This window comes from Opisthocomus hoazin, chromosome 1 (assembly GCF_030867145.1).
Source record: "Opisthocomus hoazin isolate bOpiHoa1 chromosome 1, bOpiHoa1.hap1, whole genome shotgun sequence".
NCBI classification, from domain to species: Eukaryota; Metazoa; Chordata; class Aves; order Opisthocomiformes; family Opisthocomidae; genus Opisthocomus; species Opisthocomus hoazin.
The window spans coordinates 143114543-143133391 of NC_134414.1; the positions used below are offsets into that span (position 1 = coordinate 143114543).

General features: G+C 42.4%; 1 protein-coding gene across 1 annotated transcript in view; it reads right to left on the reverse strand.

Annotated features, from left to right (window-relative positions):
* The window catches only part of ST8SIA1 (ST8 alpha-N-acetyl-neuraminide alpha-2,8-sialyltransferase 1), a 145185-nt gene that overhangs the window by 67269 nt on the left and 59067 nt on the right, over nucleotides 1-18849 (reverse strand). The window contains exons 3-4 of the mRNA XM_075439669.1: nucleotides 8440-8549; nucleotides 325-417 (exon numbers count right to left, since the gene is read on the reverse strand). Coding sequence (XP_075295784.1) covers nucleotides 325-417; nucleotides 8440-8549 — 203 coding nt within the window. The remainder of the gene's footprint in view (nucleotides 1-324; nucleotides 418-8439; nucleotides 8550-18849) is intronic.

The window sequence follows — 18849 nt, forward strand, 5'->3', positions numbered from 1 at the left end:
CACCTCTGGCACGTGCCCAGCGCATGGTAAAGGGAGGGAGCTGGAAGCGCTGCGGGGTGTACGGTAGAAGAAGTAACTCTGTAAAAGCCAGCCTCCCTTAGTTTCCCTGCTAACAGTGGTTCAGTGGTAACAGTGCTATCAGGGGTTCAGTCTCGGATTATTTCACCTAACACCAAACCATTGCCCATTTCATCTTTTCCAGATCCTTTTCCAGGATCAGAAGATCTTAAAGAACATAACTCTGATGCACTAATATCTATAACACAGATGAAGCATTCTGCTTTTTGTTTCCCCCAACCAGAGAAGGAACAATATGAACTCTACCTTTTCTGAATTATACTGGGATTTGCAGTCACCAGCTGGGTTTTTGATCCGACATCCTTGCTGTATTCACTGGATAGAGGAGGAAGGTTGCACCTGTGCACAGAAAGACAGTCAAGATTTTAAATGATGTTCAGCACTGACAGGCTTCAACCTCAGTCTTTCTTAGTCTGCATTTTTAAATAAAAAGAAACAAGCTGTCAGAAAATGCAAACGTGCTGTATAAATACGAGACCAAACTACAAATGTTCCCTACTGCACCACACCTATAAGCACAACAGGATATTTCTGTACCAGATTGTGAGGAAATACAGAAATAAAACCTTTTGCAGAGATGATTTCACGTAACTACTACGCAAAAACAAAGACATAGACTTGGCATTTCTGACAGGCTGAAAAGCTGTGGAAGAGGACGTTAGTATCTATAGCAAAACTTTTTTTTGATTTTCCTCCAAACTCTTCAAAAGTTCTGTTTTTCACTCTGTTCTGTCTTGTTCACCAGTATCAGGCTCCAGACTGCTACCACTCTGTGGCATTACAAGCATTACAGATCTTGCCAACAACAGGCGACTGGCATTTTCACTATTACACTCTGGGGTATCTTCAGTGCACAAAATTTACCAAAACACAGAGAAACATTTTAAGTGTCTATTTAAATACGTGCATCTCTGTTCTGCTCACAGGCTGTGAAAACGTAGTAAACAGAAAGTGACTGAGCAAATTTACTTCGGAAAGCAGAGAGCCAAGACTCCAAAAAACAGAAGTAGAAAACTTCCACACAATGAACGGTCCTAAATGCTTCATGCTAAAGGCCTAGGAGAAGAAGGAAGGTGCAGCAGATAAAGATGAAAATACACTCAAACAGTATCCAAGCCTATGCACTGCTCCAAAAATTACAGTCAGGAGAAATCTACTCAATATATGGAAATTACACCAAAAACTGGTGTCTAAATATTTTTCATTTCCAATTTGTCCAACTTTTTAAATCAAAGATATGAACAATATTTTTAATACTTAAAAGGCAAGTATGAAACCAGGATTCTCAGAGACAAGTAGAATTTTCATTTTTTTCAGAAAAAGACTTTTAGGTTTTTATGTTACTGGGTTTTGGGATTTTGCTGTGGTTTTTAAAAAAAAAAAAAAAATGGGAGCTTTACAATAGCCAAATTCTCCCTCCGATGTTTAAGTTTAACCACCAAATCAAGACACCCCCATTTGCACATGCTGGTTTTATTGTTTTCCTGCAGCACAGAGAAGGAGCGCACAAGGTAAGCGAAGGCGAGGAGCATGCTCGGGCACCAGCTCCTGCTTCTTCCTACTCCCAGCAAGAGCGCATGCTCAGCAAACGCAGACGCTAAAGAAGAGGGACAGGCAGCCCATGGTTGCTTGCAGCTCTGCAGACCACCACCCCCACGCAGGACGAGGCCCTGGCACTGGAAGAGGGCAGGCAGCGGAGCAGAGAGCTGTTGTTTCATGTTCATGGCTGCTTCTCCTGGTACCACTGAGACATGGGTTCCTTTGCTGCAGGTTTTATGTCTGTGAAGATCTACATCATTTTTCTCACCGTCTTCACCATAAAGTTCTCTGCAGCATTCCACCTCTTCTGCGTGCGTTCTCCAGGCAGCCGGCATCAGTCGTGAAACCCTTGAGTCCAACAACAGCGAGTTCCTTATCTGGTTTGTTATCTTAGTAATTCAGAGGCCCGTTTCCTACACTAGTGAGAGGCAGAAGTGGGGGAGGTGAGCTGCAGTTTGGTTTTTACCGCATTTTCCAGGGGCAACTGCAGAAACTGTTGGGCTCTTGTACTATAGGGTGCCATACTCTTCCGCTACTCTGGGAAAATCAGTCTCGGCACAAGGAAAGCCCTTGCTCCCACAGCAGTCGTTGCCTCTGCTAGCATTTTCACTGACCTCTGCAGAGTTCGGAGAAGGGATCCAGACACTTGCGACGGCAGAGAGCAGCAAACAAGGCTGCACAAATTCCTGGCCACACCTCCACATGTCATGGTTTTGTGCCATGTCAGTGCCCAGAGAGGTCACTAGTGTGCACATGGTATACTCTTAATGCAAAACACCCCACGTGCCCTGAGAAAAAACACAGTAGTGCTAATTTGCATACAAATACAAGGTCTCAAAACCTTATTCTTCACTTCACATCATCAGGAAATGCCAAGCAGAAGGACAGCAAAGCCCCATCTATATAAAACATAGTTGAATTCAACCATGTTCACCAAGAAAAATAAACTTTCCAGGAACGTTTCCTCCTTCTCATGACTACATACGTTAAGATGTGCACAATGTATTGAGATCTCAGTTAGGCAGCAGCTTCTAGTTTGGTCTACCACAATTTAAGAGAAGCCAGACAACTTAAAAAGAAGCCAGAAAAGAGGAATCAAAATAAGAGGTTTCAGAAAATGCAACCATTGAGAAGACAAAAAAAAAAAAATAAAGACAGACTAGAAGCATAGGGGAAGTTTAATTCCCAGGCATAAAGCATGATAAAACCTCAAAAATCGAGAAAGGTTTACATAAACTTAAATAAATAAAGGCGGCAATCAGTTGCTTCCTGGGTCTGCAGTGGGTAGGATACAAATTAATCAGATTAATACTATTTAGAGAGGCTGGAAAACCCTCTCAGCAGCAGTTTTCAATGGCAGGTCAAACAAATATTTGTAAAGCAAGATATATAGGTGATTTGCCTCAGAGAAGAGAGATGGCATTAATGACCTCTGGCAGATGACAGTTTAATGTTCTCTGGTTTGAATAAACACAAACTCACAGGGCAAGCTTTTATGAAGCCATTTTTGGTTCAAGTTTATTTAAAAGCACTATGAAGAACCAAAATTTCCCCTTAGTGTTTATCATCTTAGTGTCTCAATAGTGAGTTCTTTTTCACAAGCCAGTCCCAGATGCATTATTTAAACACATATAATTCCTTTCATCACCAAATCTCATTCCCAGCTTATTCTGCATGAAATATTAAGAAATTGTCTGAGTACCCAGATGAAACTTGGTAAGAAATGTGTTGGTTGACAGAAACTTCTTGGCCTTTCAGATTATCTTCTTCAACAGGTCAGCAGAGAGCCAGGTGTTGTGCAGGTTGTGTTGAGCAACACACCAAGATAACAAAAGAGTTGTCCTATGAAAGGTCTTTTTAATTGTCTTACTCTCGGTCCTGGTACTGAGGAGTAAGTACATGCATGTGCAGGAAAGAAGAAAGTACCAGCACAGCATGTCGGGCCAGCATTTTTGACATGATTCTAACTGGAAAAGTGGAACACATGGGTCTTAGAAGACCAATATGACTTAGACCCAGTCTTTAGGTCGGGGGAAAAAAATCATTAACAGGCACAGCAGCTTGTGTGTGCCTCTCACCTCTGAGATCTTCCAACTCAATAGGTAGAAACAGCTACAAGAGTAAAATGAGAGAAAGGGAAGGCTGAGAGGGGACCTTATAACTGCCTACAAATATCTGAAGGGTGGGTGTCAGGAGGATGGGGCCAGACTCTTTTCAGTGGTGCCCAGCAACAGGACAAGGGGCAATGGGCACAAACTGAAGCAGAGGAAGTTCCACCTGAACACGAGGAAGAACTTCTTCCCTCTGAGGGTGATGGAGCACTGGAACAGGCTGCCCAGGGAGGTTGTGGAGTCTCCTTCTCTGGAGAAGGAGACCCCTCCCGAGTCGATGGATGGCATGAAGGAGACCAGGAGGGTAAAATTCCTCCAGCTGTAAGTGAAGACCAGGTTCGGGACCTCCTGAGGAACCTAAACGTACAGAAGTCCATGGGACCTGATGAGATGCATCCTAGAGTCCTGAGGGAACTGGCTGATGTAGTTGCCAAGCCACTCTCCATGATATTTGAAAAGTCATGGCAGTCAGGGGAAGTCCCCAGTGGCTGGAAAAAGGGAAACATTGAGCCCCTTTTCAAAAAGGGTAGAAAGGAAGACCCTGGGAACTACCGACCTGTCAGCCTCGCCTCTGTGCCTGGGAAGATCATGGAACAGATCCTCCTAGAAGATATGCTAAGGCACATGGAGGCCAGGGACGTGATTCGAGACAGCCAGCATGGCTTCACCAAGGGCAAGTCCTGCCTCACCAACCTAGTGGCTTTCTGTGATGGTGTAACAACAAGGGTGGACAAGGGAAAACCAATGGACGTCATCTATCTGGATTTTTGTAAAGCCTTTGACAAGGTACCCCACAACATCCTTCTCTCTGACTTGCAGAGCCATGGATTTGATGGGTGGACTGTTTGGTGGATAAGGAATTGGTTGGATGGTCACAGCCAAAGGGTAGTGGTCAACGGCTCAATGTCCGGATGGAGACCAGTGACGAGTGGAGTCCCTCAGGGGTCCATACTGGGACCGGTGCTGTTCAATATATTTATCAATGACATGGACAGAGACATCGAGTGTACCCTCAGCAAGTCTGCAGATGACACCAAGCTGAGTGGTACGGTTGATACACCAGAAGGACGGGATGCCATCCAGAGGGACCTGGACAAGCTGGAGAGGTGGGCCTGTGTGAACCTCCTGAGGTTCAACAAGGCCAAGTGCCAGGTCCTACACCTGGGTCGGGGTAATCCCCGCTATCAATACAGGCTGAGGGATGAAAGGATCGAGAGCAGCTCTGCTGAGAGGGACTTGGGGGTACTGATAGACGAAAGGCTGGACATGAGCCGGCAATGTGCGCTGGCAGCCCAGAGGGCCAACCGTGTCCTGGGCTGCATCAAGAGAAGCGTGGCCAGCAGGTCGAGAGAGGTGATTCTGCCCCTCTACTCTGCTCTGGTGAGACCTCACCTGGAGTACTGCGTTCAGCTCTGGAGCCCTCAGCACAAGAAGGACATGGAACTGTTGGAGCGGGTCCAAAGGAGGGCTTCAAAAATGATCCAAGGGCTGGAGCACCTCTCCTATGAGGACAGGCTGAGAGAGTTGGGCTTGTTCAGCCTGGAGAAGAGAAGGCTGCGGGGAGACCTGATTGCAGCCTTTCAGTACTTAAAGGGAGCCTATAGGAAAGGTGGGGACAATCTTTTTAGTAGAGACAGCAGTGACAGGACGAGGGGTAATGGTTTTAAACTAAAACAGGGTAGATTTAGGCTGGATATAAGGAAGAAATTCTTTACAATGAGGGTGGTGAAACACTGGAACGGGTTGTCCAGAGAGATAGTGGAGGCCCCATCCCTGGAAACATTCAAGACCAGGTTGGACAGGACTCTGAGCAACCTGATCTAGTTAGCGGTGTCCCTGCTCACTGCGGGGGTGTTGGACTAGATGACCTCTAGGGGTCCCTTCCGACCCAAAACTTTCTATGATTCTATATTCAAGACCCACCTGGACAAGGTCCTGTGCAGCCTGCTGTAGGTGACCCTGCTTTGGCAGGGGGGTTGGACTGGGTGACCCACAGAGGTCCCTTCCAACCCCTAACCTTCTGTGATTCTGTGATCCTTCAACCCTCACCAGGCAGAAACGGCTCTTCTGGCTTTGGCCCAGACCGAAGTCTGTCCCGCAGGTGCAGAGAATCCAGGGAACTTGGCTGATGCATGTGCATTTGATAGATGCTATGTGACTATCTAGCTATTTTAGAATCTTATATATGCACATATATAAAACAGTAAGAACTAACATGAATTTAAGATGTAACTGCAAACATTCATTTTTACTCCTTTGTGGCACCTTGGCCAACATTGAGATAATAATTGCATAAGGCAGCTGAAAGCCATGTTTCTCTAGAGTTGTCTACAAAGCCCAAAATGCCATCACATTTAACCTCCCCAGCTCCAGCCAGGCTGGTATGACTAGATGGCATGGCACAGCGTGATTAAAAGATAACAACTTGCCCTCCCCAAACCTGGACAGCCACTAGTCAACTTGAAATAGTGACAAACTGCTTCTAGTATTGGAATAAATTCAGCAGCAAACAGCTCGCAGAACTCCCCACAATCCCCTGATATTTTACAGAGAGAAACTCTCTCTCTGGGAGATGTACAAACCACAGCAGAGCCATGGAAAGTAGTTGAGGGAAAGAAAAAAAATGTGAGATGTAGAAATATTTCTTCAAAATCTAATGCCAAGATAATGTGTCTCTTCTGTCAAAATACAAACAAAAAACACTGCTTAGTGTTTAGTACCCCACACTTCTCTCCTAGAATAAGCATTAGCAGGAAGGGAGGGGGCAAATCAAAATTTTTTCTTAGAAATAACAATTACAAACTTGAAAATCAGCTGGGTATCAGAAGAAGAGCCTATTACAACCACAATACCTAAACGTGTAGACCATATGCCATGCACTTTTTTCACTGTAAATGCAGTGTGCTATGCCTTAGGGGCTGAAAACTGCTGCTCTTTTAATCTCTATGTTGGTACAACTGTGTTTGTAGAAGATGCTCAGCAACGAGATGAGTTTAAACTCATTAATTAACCTTAGTGATTACAATTCATCAGAGAAGATGGCTGCAGTCAGATGACAGAGGTTATGGAAATACGCTGAAGTGAAATCAAAAACCTTGTGAATGGAAGAAAAGAACAACGGCAAAACCTGGCATGACACTTCACACTGCATAAATACTTTAAAGATATTACACAAATTTATTTGAAAAAGAATGAAAGCTGTTATGCAAGTCGCTATCATGCTCTTTCTCTCTCAGCTCTCTGATTCTAGAAATCAGAGTTAGAAAAGATCAACTAAATCCTGTCTTCCACCTGCTATAAAAATATTTTCTTGTAGTGGTTTATTAGCTTCTAACCCAAAAGAACTGAAACATTTTCCATAAATATGGCTGTACATCACTAACATAATACAGCCTGCAGGCAGCTACTGGGATTTTTGCAGGATTTTCCCTATTACTTATTTCCAATTCAAAATAAATTCCGTATAGATAATGGTTGCTTTATCCTCCCTGGAGAGAACAGGATTTTTATGATCAAGCTACAACAACTGCTGTTTTTTTTAAAAAAGTTTCCACTGTTTTTGTAACTTGATTGCTCCTACAGCATTTCAATTTCACGTTGCACCTAGATAATATTACCATGGTACATACCCTGCAGTTTCATATATTCAGTTTGTGGAACACCTAAGGAGTTTTGCAGTAATGGCAATCAGCACACTGCCTCTCTCCCCCTGTGCCTTACATCTTCTCTTCTGTGAATGTTTTAAAGTACACTGTTCCTTTTGCCTTTAGTTTGTTGTATTTCTCTGCTTTAACATTGAATGAATTTTTGGTCTTTGAGATGCAAACCACAAATTACAGTAATACTGTTTGGTTTGCAGCAAATGTGTATGGCTTTATAATAAGCCATTAGGATCTAATAAGGAGACTTGCTAAAGTGGGTGTTCATTATGCATCCATCTCAAAACCAAAAGAAACTCCACTTCTCATCTCTTTGGAAGCATTCCTCCAGTTTCTCCCCCACAGCATTTTTCTTGTTCATGCTTAACCGGCAGGAACTAATTTCTGTCTTTCTTCCTTAAAGAATGCAGACCAAGGAAGTGCCAAATTCAATCACGAAAGCAGTAGCTGGTTCAACACCCCTTCTGACGGTTCTTGTAACTTCAGGAAGGCTACAGGGAAAGGAAATAGGAGGAATCCCAGAAAACTTGCATCAGGGAAAGAGGTTTGTCCTTTCCTCAGACAGTCATCAAGAAATCAGTCTTGAGGGAAGAAAAACACAGGAACATTTTAGTTTGCTCCAAATTACTTCTTAAGCCTTGCCCCATAAGTCAGTATCTACTCATCCTGAGTTCAGCGGGTTGCATATGATGACATGTAGAGTCGCAGAGGACAGAGAACATGGCAGGACGAGACCCTGCCTAAGATTGCATCATTAAACACAGCTTTTCACTCCCGCTCTGTGACGCTGAACAATCTGCCACAACCTGAACCCATCCATCTGCAGATTGCCCCCACGCTACACACCCATTTGCAGAAGCCAGTCGAAACTCTCTTTTTTGCCTCTCCTCACATTTTTACCCAATTCATTTGTGTAAAGCATCCTGCAAAGGGGGGGGAGGAGCGGGAAACAAGGCAAATTATAATTGATTAATCGCAACTGAATAGCTTTGAAAAGTCTGAGACTTCGTGGGGGGAAGGGGGACAATGTGTCATTGAGGTTTCTGTCTTACCGCATGACAAAATCTGCTTGATCTATTTGTTTGCCGCAGCCGCTCTTTTTCAGGATCCCACCGTTTCCCACCACAGAGCATTTCTTCAGTGGCAGCTGGAAGGGAGTAGCCTAGCAACACAAAACAAGGAGCAGTTTTACAGAGGAGAACACACGCATCTTTGTAGTAGCTGGTCCTGGAGGACCCAGGGAGCTGGCCGGGCTTAAAGTGACAAAAGAAAAGAGATAATTAGGAGCTGGGGGGGGGGGTGGGGAAGTACAGAAATTAGCTGGTAAGTAGACATAGGGCAGTTCTTACTCCCACTCTCCAAATCAGGACACAACAAACACGGTACAGAAGACAACGACATCCCGGCAAAATGAAAACTGCCTAAAGTCGTGCTGCAGACACTGACCAAGCCAGGCAGAGTGAGCCTTCCAGCCAAGGTGCAAGGACACAGGAAAATAAGACAACCAGGAAAAAAAAAAAAAAAGAAAATCTACGAAGGTGACCTTCCTGAGCTGATATACAAAAGACAGCTATGAAAAACAGCTCTGTGCAAGAAAGGAAGGAAGGAACAAGGAACTAGGTGATGACAGAAGGGCACTGGGAATCAGGAGTCACCCTGGCTCCCTCCATGGTTCTGTCACTGGGATGGGTCACTCCGCAGCCTTAGGCGAAGATATTTAGAGCTTGACAGCAGCTCCTTAAACACTCCGCTGCCCAGACACAGCACAAATTAAAATTAGAAAGGCACCATTTTAACTAAGGAGCTCTTGTAGCCGCTTAGCAGGGCTTTACAGTGCAAGGTCAAATGTTCATGCTATCCTATGCATCAAACACAATAATAAATTATATCCATATAGTCGTCTTCATTTCAGACAATCTTAAAACTATGGCTGAGACATCCTCCTGTCAGCCTCACGTCATTCACCTTTAATGAGGTCGGCACAGTCATTTCAACAGCACACAGTACATTGATATAGCCCAGCGTATTTTTTTTTTTTTTTTAAAAAAAAGGTGGTGAAAAGACATGAATTTGAAGTAGTGTGATCTAGTTATAGAATTTGTCTACAATAAAAGAGCTAATATTCTCCTCACACAAAAAAAAACGTGCAGGGATTTTTTATCAAACCTGTGAAAACCTAATTTTGCAGTAGAGACAAAAGTTACCACACGGGCTTCCAAGAACGCGAATGCCACGGCGACAGGACACAGCATGCAAACCAATTCTCCCCTCCTGGAGGGCAAGGCAAAACGGCAGCAGCACTTGTCCTCACTTACATGTACAAAGCAACGCCTACCACCGCATCATGTCTCATTTCTTTTCTTCCTTAGATTTATTTGCTTTAGCTCCTTTTCTCAGCAAACTAGATTCCATGCAGCTAGGATAAAGACAAAACCTGCTTTCTAACAAAAAAATTAAAGCACTTTGCTTATCCTAACTCTGGATTAAGATATGCTAAAGCAGAAAAATATATTTAAGTTTCCTGAAGCCCGGCCACCATTAGGAACACAGTGATAGCATGGCGGAGCAATACTGAGTATGTAACTGCATTCTTGTCCTGCATCTGCCTTCTCTAGAACATTTTTTAATTTACACAGTTATTGAACTAGAAGCCTATCTTCATATTGAAAGGACATCTCATCTCCAAGATGACTCTGACCAAATGAGAGCTCACATACTCAGTAAGGGGGGGTGCAGGGGTGGGAATCAGAGGAAATGTAGAAGAGGTATGTTTTATAAATAACAGTACCTTTCTCATTCAAGATATATCAAAGCTCCTTCCAAGACAGCTAGTTATACAAACGCAAGGCTGTGACAAATCATAGACAAAGGCAGAAGCCATTAACTCTTGCTTTTAAGGGTTGTGGACACACTGCTGTTTAAATTATGTAGTTTTAGTATGCATCGAGTGCATTTAGACCCCCAAAATAAACATTCTGGAGTTACTAAATGCTTCTAAATTGTGTGAGTTGCCAACAGCGTTTGATATTGCTTGAGATGACTTGCTGTCCTTCAAGGGAGACTTATGTCCTGTTATGCTCAAAGATGATAATATTAGTTGTCATTTGCATACACACCTTAGTTTCCTAAAACACGTAAAGCTTTGAAATGCTTGTCTTTCAGAGAGTCCAAGAAACAAAAGGACAAGATCAGGGCTGCCCGGGTGATTTGAGGGAGCCAAAGGAAAGCAGAAGAGGCAGATAAAATCCCCATGGTGGTTGTCCCCCTGCCTACCCTCTGCAGAAATCCACTTACTTTATGGGCATAGGAGGAAAATGAGGTTGAACACAATACTCTGTAAAAAGCCACCACGCCCACAAGAGTCCACAGAAACTTTTGCCTTCTCCAGCAAAGTACTGAAAATTCAGGGCATGGCACAGACATCGGACAGAGCCTACACACCACCATTCAGCTTAAAATATTCAACACATGCATTTTCCAGAAGACCATACTTACAAACTTTACGCAGATGTTACGCAAAAGACCTAGTTCCAGAACCACAGTGGTGGAGGGGTTTGTAAAGGCCTAAAGGCTAAGTGACCCTGGAAGCATTTCAGCTGCTTTTAGCTTAATGAAGAGCAATTGCTTAGGACAACCTGGGAGAAACGTGCATTTGTTATTTGCAAGTGATAAGACATTTAAATCACAGATCTGTATTATTGCTCAGACAGCAGCGGCATTTCAGGAACTCTGCCCTGAGCCTGTTTGTCCAAACAAACTGCCCGGTCATACACAAATCACACAAGTCTTAAACTCAAGTGTTACCCATAAACGACTACAAGACATACGGCTCCTTCTTCTCTCTGCAAAAGGGATTTCTCTTTTCCATCTTTCAAAGGAACAGGCTCCTGGGCTTTGAAATTGTCAGGAAATCACCATCCTGCAATCCCGTTAGCAGCAGCATACCCAACCCACTGCAGGACGTTAGCGCGATGGCACACACTTCCCTCCCCTCCATAGCCAAAGGATGTTCACGGGACAGATGGCACAGATAAAGACACCCGGAGGCTCTTCAATGCTAAAATGCTGCGGGCTTCATTCTGTGGCTTCCCATAAGCATTCAGCTCATTGCTTCCTTTGGGCTGCCCAAAATAGGAGGTGCAAACAGCTTAAATAAAATTGCAACATAATTCACCAAAAGGTAGTTCCAGCCCTAACACGCAATAGAACTACTCAGCTTGGTACCAGCTTTCTACATCACTATTGGGCTGTCAGGACGTCTCCCTGCATCCTCTAGCTGTTTCTGCTGCTGGCTTGTCAGGGTATGCACTGTGGAGTTAAGGTAGAATTCAATATTTAATTAATTATCAAAATCTGGAGTGATTTTTTTTTGCTCTAAGGATAAGAAACCATAAAAGATGGACTCCAATAATGATTGGTTTCCTCAAGCCAAATGATCTTATGCTATCTTCATGGTGTGAGTGATCTGCCTTCAGATCTTTTGCACGTTTTGTCGGGGCTGAAGGGTTAGAAGAACGCTACAACTCGCTCCAGAATTAAACTGGGTTCACTTTTCTTGTAGAATAGACTTGGCCACTACTTGTAATTTCAGTAAGAGGTAATTTTCAATTAAGAGTGTTATATTTTTAAGGTGATGGTGCTATTTGGAGATAATACTATAAAGTAAACCCAAGTTTGCTTCTAGGTTTCTGCTACCGGCAAAATATGTTTCACAGGACTTACAAAAACCTTCTCACGCTTTCCTTCTTTACCTCCCACAGCATAACTTTTTGCTAGGCAAACTGTCAGTGCATAGTTAACAGCATATAAGTTCTCGCAGTGTGGGGACCCAGCTGTCATTTATGCTAAATGCTCACAAAAAGCTCAGTTGTTTTTCTCCTTAGAATTGTAAGCTGGCCTGAAAAATGCTGGCTTCGGACTGTAAAGTTGTAACAAAAGCATTTCCATTAATTTTAGCTTCCTGAAACTCTGTTATTTTCATTGTCAACACATTTGTTATTTTCTTCATTCATAAAATTTTAATGAACAGCCGGAGTCTTGTGGGTGGACTAGAAAAAACAGCGCAGCATCGGTTCATCTACTGTAACAGAGAAAATGTAAAAAAAATTACCAATTCACCTCCATTTTTAAGCAATCACTACCACAGGATTTGCAAATACTGTAAACTAAAACCACCTTGCGTATTGCAAATCATCAGGATGAATTCCCTTTACAAGCAAGTTTCAAGTAATTTTAAAAAGGATTTAATAAGGTGGTTTTTAAAAGGCATCTTCCAAGACAGAAAGGCCCCACTGTCTCATTTTCCTTGTTTTAATACAATGAAACTCCACTGATAATCAATGAAGATGTTCTAGTTCATATTCATGTAAACAAAGGAAGAACCTGTACAGCCCCCTGTGAATTCAGTGACAAATTAGCACACAAAGCAACAGATTAAAGACTCCCAATTGAATATGGGACTAATCTAACAAAGCATCTATCCAGCAATTCACTGATTAGTTTCATCATTCACCCAAGCAGAAATAAATCATTGTCATCAGTTAAAAGAACATTACACAGTACTAACAAAATATAATTTATTTTAGATAATGCTACTCTAATTCACTCTGATTTCATTGCTGGGTTGTTAATGCACTAATTTTTTGCCCACTCCCTGCCAAAGACTTTAATCAGCAACCAAGTTCTTCCTGGGAAAACAGTAAAAATTACAGTATTCAGCCTCTGATTTAATGCTGGAGATGTCAAAAACATTGAAAACACTGAGAACATAAATTAGAATAAAATGGGTTTTTAAATAAGTATTTTGAATTTGCAAGAGATGCTGTGATTTTACTGTCCCTTTGAACAGGCAGCATCCTGACGAGCAGGGAGCTGTTCCACCGATTTTGCTAAGGAGACAGCAAAATCCCGAGAGTTCATAAGAAGCCAAATTCCGCTCTTAATGAAACAGTTTCTTGCACCTTTGCATAAGGAAGCAGCTGACACCTGAAAGGATAGCTCTGTGTGCCAGCCACAGGCAACGCGGCGTTGGTTTTTACACTGTCAGACATGGCAGGGTAGCAAATGCTCCTTCTGCATTGTTTACAAATCATCTTCGGTCTGATGGGCCTTTTGTTCCTCCTACAGACTGTCAAGACGTGACAGCTTGATGGCAACCGGCTCCAAAAAACATCAGTGTCAGGGACGGCGTAGTCTCTGTAGGGAAATGGGGAGGGTGGCTGTGGTTCCCTGCGTTTCACTCGCTCCTCTCTGCCAGACTGCTCCAGTCCCGCCCTGCCCCGGGTACAGGAGCCCAGCGCAAGGAGAAACTGTTGACGGCAAGGTGATGAACACCACAGAGGTCAGGAGGAGCTGCTTCTCCTAAAAGTGAGGGGATTTCCAGCCCACCTCCCCAACAGCGAGACAGCTGACTTTCTTCTTTCCATCCTTCAGCATTAATTGATATTTTCTCAGGAAAATCATTGTAACACTTAAGGTTGGGGTTTTTTTAGTGAAAACCTAAAATTTTGAGAAATGAAAGATGGACCTTATTTTCCAGGAAGACTTCCATTAAAATTTGGTGCACTGTTATCTAAAAGGTCTTGCATGTAGTAATTCACAACTTCAGACAACTTCTATCATACACCTATTCTCAGCCTGGCCTTTCTGTATGTAGCTACTGATTGAAATAACTGCATAAAGCCTGAAATGCATCTAAAGTTTTAACAATTATTCAAAACTCACTTTTGTATAGATAAACAGAAGAAACATGGATTAGAATGAAAGTGTCTGTGAATGAGTGCTGGAAAGGGAGAAAATCTTTTCCATGTCATAAAACCTGAGCCAATGTTGTGAGCTGGAAGATAAATGCAATCTAACATCTTCAGAAACTGCATTGATACTTTACTGGCACATTTACTGAATGCCATATAATTCCTGAATTGTTTTGTGTTCACGCAAAGTTGTATTACAAAAGCACGAGTGAAACTGTTGAAAGCTGTATTTTGCATGTGAAGAATCACAATGTATGTTCCACTGAGACTCGCTAAATGTGTGTGTCAGCTATGATGTGTACAAAATTCTCTATATTCCACTACTATGTGAAATGTTAGCAAGAAGCAACCCAAAAACCTTGCCTCCGTGGTAACGCTGCCACAAAACAGAGGGATGGGTATAAGCACACTGGCTTTCATTTTGTGGAACAGACCAGAATGGATCCCCTGCCAGGCTGATCCAGGTGTGTAGCACACTGCCCTTTTTGTGTATGGTAATTACAAATATCAATAAAAAAGCTGAGCATAGTTTTTCAAATTCTGGACTCAGATACTACCAAACCCCAATATTTGATTACAAAGCAATTATTATGGGAAGAAGCTGTGACAGTGACTGACTATGAAATCCCTCTAGGAGATAAGAAAGAGATCTTCAAATGAACCTCCAGCTACTTTCTTCAGTTTCTCTTTTTTCAATGGTTTCCTTGCTCCACAGAGGCACTGCCATCTAATAAATTTTGAAACGTGAAGCTCACTGCTTGCACAAAAGAGAAGTGGTCCAGGTGGGGCAAGCTTCTCTGTAGTACCATGGAAACACGTCTCAGTCAGCACAGCAGTGTCTTTACCAAGGATTGAAGCGGAATAAACCACTCCGGCTCACATAAACTTTGTGCTCTTCACAAATATGTACTTCAGGTGGTATTGTTTATCCAGGAGATTAATATCTCATGAAATACTTATACAGGGACACAGGACTGCAAAAGGCCACTTAGGAGACTGAATTCATTGCTCTGCTGCTGCAGGAAACCCTCTTCTACCCAAAAGGATACCTGGGATATTCACTGCACAGCAACCACACACAAGAGAGGGAACGCTTTGCAACACACCTGAATATTCACAAAAAACACAGACTACTGGCAACTAGCTAGCAGTCACTTTTAGTTCAAGCTGTACTTGAAGTAGGAACTTCAAAACAGTGTGCTCTCTAATAGCTTTCCACACAGCGTGATGTCTCTGCAAGCACTTGCTGTGAATTAAAAGAACATTTCAAATTGCTTCTGTGGCATTTAACTCAATGGAATCGGCTTTCATACAGCCTGGATAGCACAGCATGGGGATTATGCAGGAAAAAAAAAATCCCATTTGGAGATTGTAACCATTTGTTTCAGAGAACAGACTATTGGTGGTATATCATATACAGTATTTTAAACAATGAATGCTCTGGCAATGTGAAGGGAGTTCTCCTATATAAGACAAAGAGACATTAATGAGTGGGAAATTCCAAAGTTCTGGAAGATTTCTGGATCCAAACTTTGTGGCCTGCAATGTACTAGGACCCCAAACTTTGGATTGAAAATGAGAAGAAGGAAATACTGTTTCATGCTTAACTAGAAAAAGGAACTCGGCCTACTGGGGGTGGGGAGGGTGTCTCTTACTCTGGAAGATGTTACAGCTCCCAACATTTCCAGAAATGGGAGGCCTGAAGAAGCACTTAAGCTTCCTTCCAAATATCTGCATTGAGATGTTCCATGGAGCAACCCAGTCCCATGTAAAGTGCACAAAATGGAAAAATAGTGTACAAATTTCCTGAAAAACAGCTTGACCAGAATGTGTAAATAATTGCCTGTGTTCGCTTCCCTAAACACTATCTCACACACTTGAATAACTCATTTGATTTTTGCTTTTCATCCTGCGTAGTAACAAGGATAAACTTCAATTTGTAAGTCAAATCACTAAACTCGGCCCACAGCCACAGAAACCCCCAGCAAATCCTTCCTTTCACTTGACCATCTGACACTGTCTTACGCCATGCCGAGCTTAGAGGCAAACACCATCCACTGTGTGGGATTCTCAGCCCCGCTCTGCTCTGCCCATGCCTCCAGAGGCAGGTAGGCAACACCCTCCCACTTCGATTTCAGCTGGTTCAGACGTCGCATGCTCGCACTGTACAGCCTTCGCCCACCAGGCAGCAATTCACCTCCTGGTTCACTGGCCCGCGATGGCAGCGACATTCAGACACACCAGGTATTCCAATGGTTCTTCAACACCGCACTACACTGAATGCTGAGCAGCAACCCCTTATCTTTGGGGCTTAGAGACTGAACTTTCACGTGCCGCTTCTGAAGGTTTTGCCCATCCTTCATTTTTTCTCTGTTCCTTTCTTAATCTGCTCCAAGCCTGAGCAGAACAGAAGCAGCAAAGTATACCAAACTGTACGCGCAACGCTTGCATTGGTACAACGCCCTAAGCTTAAGTCAAAAAAAGTGCATTGAGACATTTTTGAATTTTGACTAGATGCTTCAGGGAAACAAGGGTAAGCACAAATCAACCCTTCGGGGGGGGAAACTATGTTTTTAATGTCATGCATGTCAACTAAACAACAAGAATAGTTACTATTTTATGAGAGTATGATGAATTATTCTACAGACCTGGGAAAATGCAGTATAAACTTTTTAATTGATCGCCTGTGTTGCAGCGTATAATTTCCTAGCTGAGGAAGCTACTGTACACATTTTACCTTCCATGCACATTTACTGCGCACATTTTACCTCTCATGCACAAAAGTTCTTGTTAAAGTAAATATATTCCAGTTAGAGAAAGGTGGACAGAAAACAAATAATACGATTGCCCAGTTACAATTTTCTTGAATTCTGACTGTACTTTCTTCCTCAGCGATTTTAGGATAGATGAACAGCAGCAAGCTGCAACCAAAACAGAACTGGGAAAACTGCAGGGTATGTGCTTATGTACACCTGGTGTAAGAACACGTAGAAAATGAACTCTCATGGTGAATTAGTCTCTCGTGAGAGCGTGGGAAAACACACAGTCATCAAAGATAGGAAAATATTTGGAAATTTTGCAAGACCAACTATCATTCCAAGTAAGGGGTACTACTCACTTATTCTCCCAGCTTTACAAAAGATTTCTCAACACAGCTTCATATACATGCAAGGTTATTGCCAGGACCAACCCACATTCAAACACACAGTTCCGAAGCATTTTAAGATCAATTCTAACCCTGCAGAACTGATGCAGGATGAATGTTTCTACAGTCGCATGAGCAGAATACAAATACTTGTGAAATGCAACAATAGCCTGCACTGAACGTAGGTGGGAGTAGCAAAGACAGCACGCAGGAGGACTCTGGAGAAGGTGTCCAGACACCTATCTGTATGCATGTGGTTGATTCACTAAAAAGCTCATCCAGCTATAGAAACACGAAGTTCTCTAAAATCTTAATAGTAGCACACATTATATGCAATAAATAAGGTTAGTTTCAGCTCATAAAAAATATAAAGGGCTTCCAATTCTATTTGTATAGAAGACAATAACACTTAAACAAAGGAATGGCTCTCAATCCCTGAGGGCCCTATGATCCCACTGATATGAATAAGAAGCTGCAGCAAAGGAAATTATTCAACTTATACAGGCACCAAAATACGGATTTAGTTATCATGTGATAGATACCGGAGTGTAAAGCTTTAGCTTTTATTTTTTAAGCTGTCTTAAAAGCAAAACACTTCCATTTAGCTAGAATATTACACAACGAGCTTCTGCAAGGAAAAGCTCCCACTAATCAAAAAATGTTTCTTGCCTTTGCTTTACCTCTAAATAGTTCAGATGAGTCAATGCTGTCTATTAAGAATCTCTAGTTAAAAAGACACCAAAGACAACTAGCAAGAATTGATCTCTCTAGGAAATTTACAATTAGAGTTTGAGCAAAGTTTAAACACGAAGATTGGTTTCTGGAAGCATGGAAGCACTGCTGACTTTCTTTAATACTCACAGAAATATTTTTTGCTTCTACATTAATAACAGAAATGAAGCCTCTGAAGAAAGCTTCACTTATCGACAAGGAGGAAACATTTAACGATTTTAAGACAAATTTTAGACTTTGAAAATTCCAAATTTTAAAATACAGATGCAGATTTATTTACCAATCTTTCTTTTGGTAAAAAAACAAACAATTCCCTCTGGTTCCAATTAGTTTAATGTAGACAAACAGCAAAGGGAACCACAACAGAGAAAGGTTAGCTAGGAAACATTATAGGGCCTCTGGTGTTTCAAGGTGTTTAGAGTAGGCTGTGGGTAGTGATTGGATGAAAAAGCCTTATGATATTGGGCTGCCCAGAAACATTTAAAAAAATCTAATATGTAATATCATCTTACAGATGCAGTGGGTTCATTTAAATGCACTACTGAATGGGATAAAACAACAGCACGAATCTAGAGAAGTGAGGAACCACTTTTTTCCCCCTCACATAGCACACAGTCAAACCAAACACATAAAATACACTAAGAAACAAGAAACAGTTTGAGGAATCAATAACTGCACCCAGCTCCAAAGAAACACCCTATCTGGGTCAGGTCAGGGGCCTCCATCAATCTGTACCTTACATCTTTAGCCTGTCCTTCATCCACAAACCTAGCTGACATGTGAGTTTGCTCATGTTAAGTAACAACACAAGAGAAGTTGACCAATAAGAGTTG